The sequence below is a fragment of the Macrobrachium nipponense genome, chromosome 38 (assembly GCF_015104395.2).
Source record: "Macrobrachium nipponense isolate FS-2020 chromosome 38, ASM1510439v2, whole genome shotgun sequence".
In the NCBI taxonomy this organism is placed as follows: Eukaryota; Metazoa; Arthropoda; class Malacostraca; order Decapoda; family Palaemonidae; genus Macrobrachium; species Macrobrachium nipponense.
Genome location: NC_061098.1, coordinates 15,245,799 through 15,260,804, shown reverse-complemented (window position 1 = coordinate 15,260,804; position 15,006 = coordinate 15,245,799). Strand labels below are relative to the sequence as shown.

The 15,006-nt window shown below is 45.7% G+C and overlaps 1 protein-coding gene across 4 annotated transcripts in view; it reads left to right on the top strand.

Moving 5' to 3' along the window:
• Positions 1-396: 396 nt before the first annotated feature.
• LOC135209654 (methyl-CpG-binding domain protein 4-like) overlaps positions 397-15,006 on the top strand; it is a 56,773-nt gene continuing 42,163 nt past the window's right edge. The window contains exon 1 of one of the 4 annotated variants that reach the window (XM_064242379.1): positions 397-492. In XM_064242379.1, the coding sequence (XP_064098449.1) occupies positions 491-492 (2 nt within the window). In that variant the 5' untranslated portion in view covers positions 397-490. Of the gene's footprint in view, positions 493-532; positions 575-680; positions 700-15,006 lie in introns of those variants that run through there. The other 3 variants (XM_064242378.1, XM_064242381.1, XM_064242380.1) reach the window with 3 other exon arrangements.

Here is a 15,006-nt window from a genome sequence, read left to right as displayed (position 1 = left end):
TCGCGCTAATTCAAGTAGATGTGCTGAGCAAAGAATCTACGTCAAGTAAATAATAGATTTTGGACTTAAATAAATGAATTTGATACCTTGCTATATTAAAACTAAAATATCACACATCATTCCTTGTATACCCTGCATAATATCCGCATAAATATTTATGTTATTGTTGTTGTGAACGATAGAGCCACCATGCTGGGTCCGAGAAATGATTATTCGAAAGCCTGTACCAAATTTCTAACGTATAAGTAGGGACTCTTATTTTTATTTAAATGAGTAAAATTAAGTGTAGTATTAGAAATTGGAAAGTTTGAAAAATAAGAGTATGCTTAAAACCATCCATTAACATCATCCGATAAAGAACTTTCTATAAACAAAGTTATATTCCAGGCGATCGAACGCATCTTCTTGTTTTGTTCTGTGATCTATTCCAAAGGCGTCCAGTAACCAGTTCTCGAGGTTGAACTCCTGCGCCGCTGAACCTTCAAGAAAAATGTAAGGAAACTCATCTACCGTGAAAATCCAGTGAATTTACTGCTCGTGTCAAGTAATGGTGTTGTGAGTCTCAAATACCACGGTATCTATTATAAATTGCTAGTGGTTTGATAAGCTAAAAAGCCTAGACTTGCGTTTTGTTTACATTCTGTGGACCCATTCAGGAACTCATGACGATACTACCTATCTGTAATTACCTATTGCTGAGTAAGCTATCCCAGGATTATCTTTATTTGAGGATGATGGTTATTTTGTTATATTATTTTAAATGGTATTAACATTGAGGGCGCTGATCTCTTTAAATATTCATAAGCTGCCTTGTTTTTTGCGTACGTAAGCGTAATCTACCTAAGCCAAGCTCAGCAGACATGGTTGTATGGCTGGGCTTCGATATCCGGATTAGGTATTTTTCCTTTTTTTCCCCAAATATTCCTATTTTACCAAGGTTTGAATCCACTGGGTAATTTTAAATGTTAGGGTAAAAAACCACATGGTACAGGGGTGGACCATGTACGATCAACGTGTACAACCCCAAAAAAGTACATTAAAATGCGTCCTGACATCGGAGATGGGCATCAGTCGCAACTTGTTGTTGGTGAGAAACGGAGCTAAAGACCTCTAGGCTACTCTCCTTTCGAAGTAAGTATTTTCTCCAAAGTTAGAAATTAAGGCCAAATTTTAAGATTTAGGTAAACAGAAGGTAGTGAAATGTTGGTACAAGGCAGTCCAAATCTCACCAAAACGCGTTCAACATTTTTACTTACAACTCGAAATACTTAGAAGATTGATGCCATCTCGATGTTTACGGAGTTGCTTGTGTCAATAAACTTCCCATATCCTGTGATAAATCCGCACACCACGTGCACCCACAGACGCTGGGGCAATTTCATCACAACAATCGGAACACGGTCCCTAACCGGCTTGTTTGTTAGTAAACAACTGTTTTGGTAGAAGATGACGACGAAGCGTGCACTTGGATAATTTTTAAAATAAATAGTAAAACGTCAATATTTTACATATTTATGATGATTAATTTGAAAATATTCGGTATTGAAAAAGTAACTTGATTCTGACTCAAATTTAAGTAATTATTTTTTGGAATTAGAACGTTCGTTCAAGTCCTGTATTATGACGTCACGACATCTTGGCTTTCGTACCTATTGTAAATACTAATTGCTTTACTCAACTTTCTTGCAGAACAGTTTACCAGTTATTCATGCAGATTATCAGCTATTCATGTAATTGTTATAATCGTAATGCGCATATATATCTTTATTATTTACTTTTTGGATATATGAAGATGTTTTACTGCTGGATTATCGCTGTAGTGTGACGCAATCGTTTTCAGTCCCTGGGCCTCTGTTTTCGCACCACAAGAAATTATGGGGCCGAATTTGCAATGACCAGAAAGTCGTTAAAAGAGGAAAGTTAGCATTGCATGATGTTTTGATTGAGAAAAATACAAAATTATTCAATAGCTAGCTTGTAAAAAATACTTTATTACAAAAAACTTGATTGACAACTAAGCAGCATACCTACTATGGGTTTCAGCGACAGTGCAAACACGTTTTTGGGCAATACCTATTTCTGTAATGAACACTCTTATCAGAACGAGATTTTGCTATAATGCATTACACCCAGTGCCGTAATTTATAAGGGTATCATGAATCACTAATCATAAAGAATAACGACACTTGTCCTTGTACCAAGAGACAAAAACTCCATTATGCAGAAATGGATACGAACACGCGTTAAAAAGCTCCACCTACCCTCTCCACCCCCTCCACCGCCACCCCTTTCCTTCTTCGTTCCTTCGCCTTCCTTTCTCTCTCTCTCTCTCTCTCTCTCTCGGTTGCCATTCGGTATGTGTTGACCCTCCAAACTGGTTATAAGTCCACACACAAAACGTTGAATATATATTGGAAGTATATATACATAAAATATTAAAGCAATTTTATCATTATTGCATTACTATGACAACTAGAATTCATAGAAACAGTTTATAATAATGAATCGGCGTATGTGTGAAGCCTCCACTAATGTGGCAACGAGGATTTTGCCCTTCTTAGCATGCAAACATTAAAGGTTACATTTATTTCTGGCATACGGTTTTTAAAGAAATTCAAAATACTAATATAGACTGAAATCAATGAAAAGTGCTAGCAAAAACAAAAAAGCAAAAAAAAATATATAATCCACTTATCCGTAGTCGTTCCTCTATGGTTTTCGGCAGCCAGATGTACGAAAACGTTAGAAACATTGGTTTTATGCATGATACTTACCTGGCAGGTATATATATAGCTTATCCTCTTGTCGCACTGGCAGAATTTCAAAACTCGCGGCAACCGCTAGTACACTGGTAATTCAGGTGATCGCCACCCCGTTCCTGTGGTGCTGGTGCTCGGAACCATTCCCGTTTTCCTCAGATTTTCTCTGCCAGCCGAACTGGCAACATCGTTGTTGGTTCTCTGATAGAATTTCCTGCTCGTTGACTGATGTTTTGGATATTGGTATCGTATTTGGAAAGTTAGCTTGGCAATCGCAATTGATCTTGCATTAGTATGTCTGATTCAGGGAGTATGTTTAGAGTTTGTGTGAAAGAAGGGTGTAAAGTGAGACTGCCGAAATCATCGGTGGATCCCCATACTTTATGTAAGAAGTGTCGAGAGTTTGTATGTACGTGGGAGAATAGGTGTAATGAATGTGAGAGTCTAAATGAGAAAGAGTGGAAGACTCTTGTGAAATATGTTGAAAGACTGGAAAAAGATCGGGTGAGAAGATCAGTGTCTAGAAGTGAGAGATCTGGTTCTTCGGGTAAACCTTTGAATGATTCTATTTCTGTGTCTTCTCCAGCTCATTCAAATGTAGATTTAGTAGCACCTTCCCCCCAGGTTTCTCCTGCGCCCGTTGCTGTATCTGAGGACATTACTGACCTGCAAATTGTGAAAGTGTTCGCTGCCCTGGCTTCCATGGGTGATCAGATCAAGCGATTAACGGATAAAGTGGAAGTGATTAATGTTGGTGACAGTGTAGTGGAGGGGGCACCTGATCGTCCCTCTCGTGCTCCTAGACCTAGACCTCTGTCAAGCTCCCAGACCCAAGGGAGAAGGCATGTCGAAAGTCGAAGGGAGGCGAGAGGGGTTTACTCACGATCAGGTGTCCCTTCAGGCAGTCCTGTTGTTACGTCCCAGGCTGCAGCAGTACTCCAGAGAAAAGGTGTGACTGGGAAGTGCGTTTATTCTTCTGATAGTTCGGCTTCAGGAAGGAAGAGACGTTTTTTGGAAGAATCGCGTCCTCTCAAGAGATCGTACATGCCGACCTCGTCCCAGGATGAAAGAGTTTACGAACAGGAGGGTTGGAGTAGCCCTGAGGTCTTTTCGTTGGAAGATGAGGACGCAATCCCTATCAAAAGGAAGAAGATTTTTCGTCCTTTAGACGTGTCTAACCGTGAGATGGATGGTTTTTCTCCTAATAGAGAATCTGCGCTTCGTAGACGTCAGGATCGCTCACCTATCCGTAGCAGCCCAGTGCGTCCTCGTTCGCCGCCTCCTCAGGAGTTTCGTCAGGAAGCGGAAACTAAGGAAGTGTTACGAGATATGCAGGAGAAATTAGCAGTCCTTGTTAAATCCTGGGAAAGGCCAGAACAACCTTCGGTTAGACGTAAGGACGCTTCTCTTCCAGTTAAGTCCTCCAAGAGGACGCAAGATAAACCGTTGCCTCCTCTTTCTCAGGCGGCATTATCTCGTAATCCAGGACGCAGTGTGTCCTATAGGAGGGACGTTTCTCCTACGCTGCAGGAAGTAGGACGCAAGAGGAAGAATGATGGACGCAGCGGTTGCAGTGGACGCAGGACGCAGGTGGCAGCGCGCTGATCCGCCTTATTCCCGACAAGACGCGGAAGTGCTTGATAAGGAGGCAGTTTCGCATTCACTTTCCAGACAAGCTTTGGAAAAGGAACCCGATATGGATTGTTTTCAACATCTGGAATTCCAGGATATTTCTTCTCAGGAGGAAGACTTATTGGATTTTTCGGAGGAGGACAAGAATGTGGAAGCTCCTTCCTCGGATTACAAGAAGCTAACTGAGTGCCTTCTTTCGTTGTTTGAAGGAGATTTTCAACCTTCTGCTCCTTTATCTCCGCTGTCTCAATTCTCCAAGACGAAAGCACCCAAGAAATCTACTTTCTTGAAAATGACCCTGTCGATCACAGCTAAGAAAGCCCTTCAACGCATAAATGAATGGTTGAAGGAGAAGAGAGAAGGGGGGAAAACTTCATTCGCATTTCCACCGGCCAAGTTAGCTTCGAAGTCTGGTGTGTGGTATGCTACAGGGGAAAGTCTTGGCCTGGGAGTTTCTGCCTCCTCCCAGGGGGACTTTTCTAATATCGTGGATAGTTCCCGTAGGCATGCCATACACGCAGCCAAGGTGTGTTGGACTTCATCAGAGTTCGATCATTTGCTGAAGGGCATTTGTCGGACTTTTGAAGTCTTTAATTTCCACGATTGGTCGTTGGGGGCTTTGGCACGTACTCTAGAGATTGAAGAACCTTCTGTTTCATACAATGAACTTACCTGTCAGATATATACTTAGCTAAGACTCCGTCGTCCCCGACAGAAATTCAAATTTCGCGCCACTCGCTACCGGTAGGTCAGGTGATCTACCTGCCTGCCCTGGGCGGCAGGACTAGGAACCATTCCCGTTTTCTAACATATTTTCTCTGTCGCCGGTGGTATCAACATTGTTGTTACTACCTCCTGACTGGAATTTCGCTTTTCAAGACTTTTTTGATCATCTATATGGATTTCTTGGTGACGTACTGATCGTTGTTTTGGCATTCGCTATTGTGGCTGATTTGGACTTGCTTTTGATTTTTCTAATAGAATGTCTGATTCAGTGTTAGTGTGAGAGTGTGTGTGAATGTAGGCTGCAAGGTGAGGATACCGAAGGCTTCGGTTGATCCTCACACTGTATGTCGTAAATGTAGGGGGTTTGACTGTTCTTTGGCTAACACCTGTATTGAGTGTGAAAAGTTGAATGCTAATGAATGGAAGACTCTAACTTCTTACTTGAAGAAGTTAGAGAGGGATAGAATTAGACGGGCTGCACAAAAGAGTGTGAGTACAAGGCCTATTGAGCCTTTTTCTGAGTCTAACTCTCCTTTTATTAATGAATATGATTCTCCCTATGTATCTGAATCCTCACAGGCTTTGCATTCGGATTCGGCTTCGGAAATCGCCAATCTGAAGGCTACTCTCGTAAAAAAAAAGAAATGAAGACAAAGATGGCGGCCATGCAAGGTAAGGCAAGTGATTGTGAATTACTTAGTGAGTGAGTGTTCCCAGTGTTGTGGAGGGGGCGTCTGACCGTCCCTGCGATGCTCCAGGCCTAGACCTCTTCCAAACTCACATACCCAGTGGAGGGTAGGAAAGTCGAAAGTCGTACGGAGGTTGTGGGGAATCCCCAACGGTCAGGCGTCCCTTCAGCAGGTTCTGTTTCGTTACAGTCTGCTCAGGACCGCTCTAATAGAAGCGTCCTACGAGATTGTTTCTCGTCGTCCGGTTCTCCTTCACCTAAACGAGGGTGGAAGGACTCGGATCTTTCTAGGCCACTGAAAAGGCATTGGAAAGAGCGCGCGTTCGACTCGAGCCCGGAACGCTTCTCGGAGGAAGCTCCTTTCTTCTATCAAGAAGGCTAAGCTGGTTTCGACGCCTCCTCAAACAGTATTTGAGGATCGCACTCCTTCGAGTTCTCCTGCTTCTTCTATTGAAGAGGACGCTGGTGTGGCTTCCAAGAGGATATTGCTTGCAGTACAAGAGCAGATAGCCTCTTTGGTTGGAGTTCTTTCGAGGGATCCCCCTCAGCAAGAAGACGCTAGACTTCTATTAAGAAGTCTCGTCTTCTTTCACCGGCCAGACGTGAAGCGTCCTCCAGACATGGGACGTCTTCCAGGCGCGAAGAGTCGTGCAAGCGTCAGGAGCTATCCGAGCGAGTTGCTCTAGATAAGGATACGCTCAGGCGTGAGGCGCCAGCCAGGCGCGAGGATTCAGCCAAGCGCGAGGCGCCAGCCAGGCGCGAGGATTCAGCCAAGCGCGAGACGCCAGCCAGGCGCGAGGAGTCAGCTTTGCGTGAGGCGCCAGACAAGCGCGAGGCGTCAGCCAGGCGCGAGATGCCAGCCAGGCAACAAGCTCCAGCCAAGCGAGAAGCACCAGCCAAGCGCGAGGCACAAGACAAGCGCGAGGCGCCAGACAAGCGCGAGGCGCCAGCCAAGCGCGAGGAGCTTTCCAGGCGTGAGAAGTCAAGCAGACGCGAGACTTCTTTTAGACTTGAGAGAGAGTCTGTTCACTCTATGAGTCCCTCTCCTAGTAGGAGCTTGTCACCAGTAGAGAGAGAACGGGATGAAGATCCTCTCGTTTTTCAGGCCGATTCTCCACAAGGTGTAGAAGGAGATTCGGAAGAAGAGGATGACGGTAGAGAAGGAGTCTCTAACTATAAAGTTCTGACTGACCTTCTTTTGCAGGAATATGGAGATTCTTTAACTCCTGCGGCTCCTCCTTCGCCTTGATCACTGTTTTCGAGTGCGGTTGTACCAAAGTCTTCGTCGGTCTTGAAGATGAGACCTACGATCTCTATGAAGAGAGCGCTTCAGTCTTTAGACAAATGGATGTTGTCAAAGAAGGATCTGGGCAGAACCACCTTCTGTATGCCTCCAGCCATACTTTCTGGCAAGAGAGGTTTCTGGTACCGAACTGGGGAGAACATGGGCCTTTCTCTCCCAGCGGCAGCCGAAGCGGACTTTTCAACCTTGGTTGATTCATCACGGAGACACGCTTTGAATGGAGCTCGTGTGTCTTGGGCGATTTCGGAGACGGATCATCTCCTCAAGGGCCTCTTCCATATTTTGGAAGTGTTTAATTTCCTAGACTGGTCCCTTGGGGTGATGTCTAAGAAGGCTCATGACTCGGAAGGTCTAGACCCCGAAATCATTCTGAGTACAAGACGGATCGGGAGAAATCTCCTCTCTTTTCGGAGCGGTACTCCTTAAGAAGAGGAGTATTTTTAGTTCCTTCCTAACCAAGGCGGTTTCTCCCTCACAGAGAGCAGCCCTGGTTTTCGCTCCCATGTCTGACTTCTTTGTTTCCTTCTCATTTAGTTGATGATGGACATTTCTCGATCACTGACTGAGAAGGCGACACAGGATCTTCTCCTGCAAACTGCAAGGAAGAAGAGACCCCTTGTTTCGGTTGACAAGATAGGACCGACTTCTACGGTTCAGCCCTTTCGAGGAGGCCCTCTCTCCAGAGCTCCCTCTAAGAGAAGAGGTCCTGAGAGGAGAGGTAAGGCTTCTTCCCGTCCCTTTAAGAAAGGGAAGTGAGACAGACAACCTCCAAACACCAGTGGGTGCCAGGCTTCTCGAATTTGCAGACGCTTGGTCACTCATAAACTCGGACGCCTCTTCGATGTCCATAATCAGGAAGGGATATCTTATCCCCTTCCAAGACAGTCCTCCCCTAACGACCATTCCGCGGGAACTGTCAGCCAGATACAGGGACCCTGTACTGAGGGATACTCTTCGTCGGGGGGCTGGAGATCAGTACTAGATGTCAGCGCTCTGAACAAGTTCGTTCTAAAGGAGAAGTTCTCTATGGAGACTTCGGCCTCAGTCCTGGCGGCTTTGCGTCAAGGAGATTGGATGGTGTCGCTGGATCTCCAGGACGCCTATTTTCATGTCCCGATCCACCCTTCGTTGAAGAAGTACCTCCGTTTCATGACGGGGGGAAGGATCTTTCAGTTCAGGGCCTTGTGTTCGGCCTGTCCACAGCCTCCTCAGTCTTCACAAACCTGATGAAGAATGTGGCGAGGTTTCTTCACCTCAAAGGCGTCAACATCTCTCTATATCTGGACGATTGGCTCATCAGGGCCAGAACAGAGAGACAGTGTTTGGAGGACCTTTCTTTGACCTTAGACCTGATAAAGGCGTTGGGACTACTCGTGAAACCTCGAGAAGTCACAGCTGATCCCAGACAGAACTTGGTCTATCTGGGGATTCAGATGGATTCTCGGGTTTCGAGTATTTCCTTCGCAAGAGAGAATCGTGAGAGGCTTAGAAAAAGTCTCTCTCTTCTTAGGGAAAGAACGGACCTTCGGCGAGGGAATGGTTAAGCCTTCTAGGCACCCTTTCCTCGCTCGAACTGTTCTTTCCTCTAGGAAGACTGCATCTTCGTCCTCTTCAGTTTTTCCTAAGGAGATCTTGGAACTGGAAGACGGGACTTCTCTCCGACAGTTTTCTCCTTCCAATGGAGATGAAACCACACCTGCAATGGTGGTTGTCCCCTCTAAAAGAGAACAAGGGAATTTTCTCTGGAAGTTCCGAACCCAAGCCGAGTGTTTGTATTCAGACGCATCGGAGAAGGGTTGGGGAGCAACACTAGGACCGGAGAAGTGTCGTCAGGCACCTGGAAGGCAGCACAGGTGTCCTGGCACATAAATTGCAAAGAACTTCTAGCAGTTCATCTTGGCGCTAAAGTTCTTCGAACCCTTTGTGACGAACAGTGTGGTCCAAGTGAATGTGGACAACACTACAGCCCTGTCCTACATTCGGAAGCAAGGAGGAACGCACTCCGTGTCTCTATACGAGATAGCAAGAGATCTGCTAATTTGGGCCTCACAGAGAAACATCTCCCTCCTGACAAGATTTGTTCAGGGTACGAGAAACGTCAGGGCGGACAGACTGAGCAGGAGAAGCCAGGTCCTTCACACAGAATGGACTCTTCATTCAGAGGTGTGTCAGAGCTCTTTGGGATCTTTGGGGCACTTCCTTCACGTAGATCTGTTCGCCACATTCCTTTCCAAAAGGCTGGAAGTCTTTTGTTCAGTGGTGGAAGACCCAAGAGCTCTCGTGGTCGACGCCTTCCTGCTGGACTGGTCTCATGTGGACGTGTACGCTTTCCCCCCTTTCAAAATCCTGGGACAAGTGTTGAGAAAGTTCGTAGCGTCCAATGGGACAAGGATGACCCTGATAGCCCCGTTTTGGCCAGCACAAGATTGGTTTGCAGAGGTGCTGGAGTGGACAGTAGACTTCCCAAGATCCCTTCCAAAAAGGATGGATCTTCTCAGACAGCCACACTTCGAGAGGTTTCATCAAAACCTCCCCGCTCTCGCGCTGACTGCCTTTCGACTATCGAAAGACTTGTCAGAGCGAGGGTTTTTTCTCGCGAAGCTGCAAGCGCTATCGCTAGAGCCCGCAGAGCTTCCACTAGACGAGTCTATCAGTCGGAAGTGGGTAGGTATTCAGAAGGTGGTGTAAGTCTAAGAAGTTGTCCTCCTCCAGTACCTCTATAACCGAAATCGCTGATTTCCTTTTGTTCTTGAGAGAGGTCTCTCACTTGTCTGTATCGACGATCAAAGGATACAGGAGCATGCTTTCGGCAGTCTTCAGAAACAGAGGCCTAGAGATTTCTGAGAATAAAGATCTGCACGACTTGATTAGATCGTTTGAAACGACAAAATCTAAGGAACTAACTCCTCCCAGCTGGAACCTGGATGTAGTTCTCAAGTTCCTTTCGTCTGACAGATTTGAGCCTCCCCATGTAGCTTCGTTCAGGGATATAACAAGGAAATGCTTGTTTCTCCTATCTTTGGCGACAGCCAAAAGAGTGGGGGAACTTCATGCCCTGGAAGATGAAGTCGGCTTTAACAAAGACTCGGCCTTTTGCTCGTTTAGAACTTTTTCTAGCGAAAAATGAAAACCCATCGAATCCCTGGCCCAAGAGATTCGAGATCAAAGGCTTATCGAGTCTAGTAGGGAGAGAAACAGAAAGGTCTCTTTGCCCGGTAAGAGCCTTGAAGTTCTACTTACAAAGAAAGAAACAATTGGGAGGCTCTAGACAAAGTCTTTGGTGTTCGAATTAAGGGACCCCACAAGAATTCATGTCTAAGAACGCATTAGCTTTCTTCATTAGGAGCATCATTACAGATGCTCACAAGTTCTGTCCTGACGACTCTTTTCCGCTTTTAAGAGTAAAAGCCCATGAAGTTAGAGCAGTGGCGACGTCTCTCTCTTTTCAGAAGAATATGTCGTTAAAGAAAATCATTGATACGACATATTGGAGGTGCAATTCGGTATTTGCATCTCACTATCTTAAAGACGTTCGCGTGACCTACGAGAAATGTTTTTCTCTGGGACCTTTCGTATCGGCGGATACGATACTGGGTACGGGAGCAAACACCAATCCTTAACTTTGTACATACCTTCTACTAGATATGTTCTAGATTTCTGCTGACAAAGAGGGCTCGGTGCTGCACTGGCGGCCAGTCACTGTTGTTCAGTAAGGAACTCTTGTGTATCTTTTAGAGGAGTATTAAAATTTTTTTTGAGAATTTTTTGTATGATGAATGCGTTTTCGTTTCGAGTTATGGGTTGTTTGTAATGAGTTCGGGGATAATTCAGAACAATTCTATATACTAACATGGTGGTTAGGATCAGGTGGTCGGGATTGGTTATGCTCCTTCACAAGGTGTGTTGTCATAGAAGTGGTCCAGTACCCATTGACAAAGTCCTTTTAGGCTCTGCCGAGTAAGCGGTTCATATACCCATCGACAGACCCACAAGAACTCTAGCCATAGATCTAATATCTCGCTAAAGTCTTGAGGTGATGCAGACTACCGGGCTACAGCCACGAAGTCTACCACCTATCAGGTAGGAACCAAGGTTTTTCTTTTATACCTACAACATATGTTGTTTACCTGTCTATTCCATATTAGCTGTCTCTGACCCTCCACCAAAGGGTGCCAATCAGCTAAGTATATATCTGACAGGTAAGTTCATTGTATGAAAATGATATTGTTATAATACAATAAAGTTTCATACATACTTACCTGGCAGATATATACGATTAATGGCCCACCCAGCCTCCCTGCAGGAGACAGGTGGAAGAGAGAAAATATGATAGAAAACGGGAATGGTTCCTAGTCCTGCCACCCAGGGCAGGCAGGTAGATCACCTGACCTACCGGTAGCGAGTGGCGCGAAATTTGAATTTCTGTCGGGGACGACGGAGTCTTAGCTAAGTATATATCTGCCAGGTAAGTATGTATGAAACTTTATTGTATTATAACAATATCATATTTGGATTTACCCAGAAGCATTATGTCCTGTATGGACAAAGCCTTGAGGGATGGGGCTAATGAGCTTTCTTCACTCTTTACGGCAGGTGTGCTGAAGAAAAGATCGCTTTTGTGCTCTTTCGCTGCTAAAGGAGTTTCGAATGCGCAAAAGTCGGAGTTGATGTTCTCCCCACTTTCAGGACAGCTTTTCCCACCGGACATCATTAAGGATATCGCGCTTTCCCTTACACAGAAGGCTACACAGGACCTGCTGACGTCTTCAGTAAGGAAGTATTTGCCTACAAAGGTAGTAAAGAAGACACCGAAGGAAACAAGGACAGCACAGCAGCCCTTTCGGGGTAGGACTTTTTCCCGACCAGCCTTTAGAGGGAAAAGAGTTCCTGCCAAAAGAGGTTCGAAAACCTCAACCAAACAATGAGTTCGAAGTCCTCCAGACGTGTGTTGGGGCCATTCTTTTAGACTTCTGGGAAGTCTGGCTAAGCAGAGGAGTGGATCCTTGGTCTGTAAGTGTAGCGAAGGAAGGCTACAAGATCCCCTTCCTAAAGAAACCACCTCTCGCTACAGCTTCGAGAGCCCTAGGGGCTCATTACATCGATTTAGAGAAGAGAGAGGCTCTTTGGCATCAGGTTGTCAGCATGTTAGAGAAGGGAGCCATAGAACCTGTTCTGGACCACAAATCCCCAGGTTTTTACAACCGTCTTTTTCTGGTACCGAAGTCTTCAGGAGGTTGGAGGCCAGTACTGGACGTAAGTCAGCTAAACTTGTTCGTAGGAAAGACCAAGTTTACGATGGAGACCAACGATTCAGTACTGGCAGCGGTACATTCAGGGGACTGGATGGTGACGCTGGACCTTCAGGATGCGTATTTCCATATTCCGATTCATCCAAGGTCCAGAAAATATTTGAGATTCGTGATCCAGGACAAGATATATCAATTCAGAGCCCTTTGCTTTGGGATTTGCACGGCCCCTCAAGTCTTTACAAGGATGATGGCGAACGTGGCGAAGTGGCTTCATCTGTTAGGAGTCAGAGTCTCTCTCTACTTGGACGATTGGCTCATAAGAGCACAATCAAAGCAGCAATGTCTGGAGGACACGGACCTCACATTAGAATTAACAAATCAGCTGGGTCTGATGGTGAACCTGAAAAAGTCACATCTGATCCCCACACAGGAGCTAGTTTATTTGGGGATTCCGATATCCTCAGTGACTTTTCGGGCTTTTCCGTCCCCCGAAAGGCAGACCATGTGCCTTCGGAAAGTGCAAGAATTCCTATCGAAAGACCAGTGCTCGGCGAGAGAGTGGATGAGCCTGCTGGGGACACTCTCTTCATTAGAGCGGTTCATTTCCCTAGGGAGACTTCACATGAGGCCCTTACAGTTCTTTCTGAACGAAGTCTGGCCAAGAAGATCGCAACCAGATTCCTTCCTGTTTCCAATTCCTTTAAAGATAAAGGAGGAATTAAAGTGGTGACTAGCCCCGGGAAGGTTAGCAGAGGGTACGTCACTCCAGCAGAGGAACCCAGACCTGATATTATTTTCCGACGCGTCAGACGCAGGCTGGGGAGCGACGCTGGGCCTTCGAGAGGAGTCAGGCCTTTGGAACGAAGAAGAGAAAGCTTGGCACATAAACAGGAAGGAGATGATGGCGATTTTCTTGGCTCTGAAAGCGTTCAGACCGTGGATCAGCGGCAAAGTGGTGCAGATCAACGCGGACAATACCACAGCTCTGGCATACATACGCAAACAAGGAGGGACCCACTCGTTTACTCTTTGCAACTTGGCGAAGGAGATTCTTCTGTGGTCAGAGAGAGAGAGAACGTCACCCTGCTCACCAGGTTCATTCAAGGGGAGAAGAATGTCAGAGCGGACCTGTTGAGCAGGGAGGGACAAGTGCTTTCGACAGAGTGGATCTTGCATCAACAAGTATGCCAGAGGCTGTGGATTCTTTGGGGCAGCCCAGTGGTGGATCTTTTCGCTACCACAGCGACGAAGAGGTTAACGAATTATGTTCTCCAGTCCCGAACCCTCTTGCAGTCGCAGTAGATGCCTTTCTACTAGATTGGACGGGGCTAGACGCGTACGCATTTCCCCCGTTCAAGATTTTAGGAAGGGTAATGAAGAAATTCAGAGAAAGTCAAGGAACAAGGCTGACTCTAATAGCTCCATACTGGCCGGCCCAAACGTGGTTCACAGAGGTACTGGAATGGACAGTGGATTCTCCGAGAAGACTACCCACGAGAGTAGATCTTCTCAAACAACCCCACTTCGACAGGTTCCACAAGAACACCCTCGCTCTGGGTCTGACTGCGTTCAGACTATCGAAAGACTTGTCAGAGCGAGGGGGTTTTCTAGAGAAGCAGCGAAGGCAGTTGCGAGAGCACGAAGAGCTTCAACTATCAAAGTGTACCAGTCGAAGTGGGAGAACTTCCGTAAATGGTGCAAGAATCGGAAGGTTTCTTCATCCAGTACCTCTGTGACCCAAATTGCAGATTTCCTTTTGTATCTGAAGAAGGAAGTGGGTTTGGCAAATCAAACCATTAAGGGTTACAAATGTATGTTATCTTCAGTGTTTAGGCACAGAGGATTAGATCTGTCCAATGACGCAGATCTTAGAGATCTTCTCAGATCTTTTAATACGAAGAAGGATCGGCATTGCAGAGCTCCTTCTTGGAATCTTGATGTCGTACTCAAATTCTTAGAAACGGATAGGTTTGAACCTATGGACAGTGCTTCTTTACGAGAGCTATCGAAGAAGACTATTTTCTTGGTAGCCTTAGCTACAGCTAAAAGGATTAGTGAGCTGCAAGCTATTAACAAACAAGTAGGATGGAAGCACAACAAAGCAGTTTGTTCGTTCCAGGAGGAATTCTTAGCCAAGAATGAGAATCCTTCACATCCGTGGCCAAGGTCATTTGAGATTTCAGGACTGGCTGATCTAGTAGGTCAAGAACAGGAAAGGGTTCTTTGCCCAGTAAGAGCCTTACGTTACTACGTAGAAAGGACAAAAAGCATTAGAGGGGCCTCAGGTTCTCTCTGGTGTTCTGTGAAAGATCCTACTAGACCCATGTCTAAAAATGCTATGGCTTTTTTCGTAAGAGAAGTCATTAAGGAAGCACATTTGCTTTGCCAGGAAGAATGCTTCGGTTTGCTTAAGGTTAAAGCTCACGAAGTGAGAGCGGTAGCTACGTCCTTGGCATTCAGAAAAATTTAGCCCTCAAGGACATTATAGATTCTACGTTTTGGAGGACAAATTCGGTCTTTGCTTCGCATTACCTCAGAGACGTGAAGACAACTTTTGATAATTGTCAAACGTTAGGCCCGTACGTATCCTCAGGTACAGTACTGGGCAAAGGAGTTTCCACCCCATAACCTACTAACATGCTAGGCTAT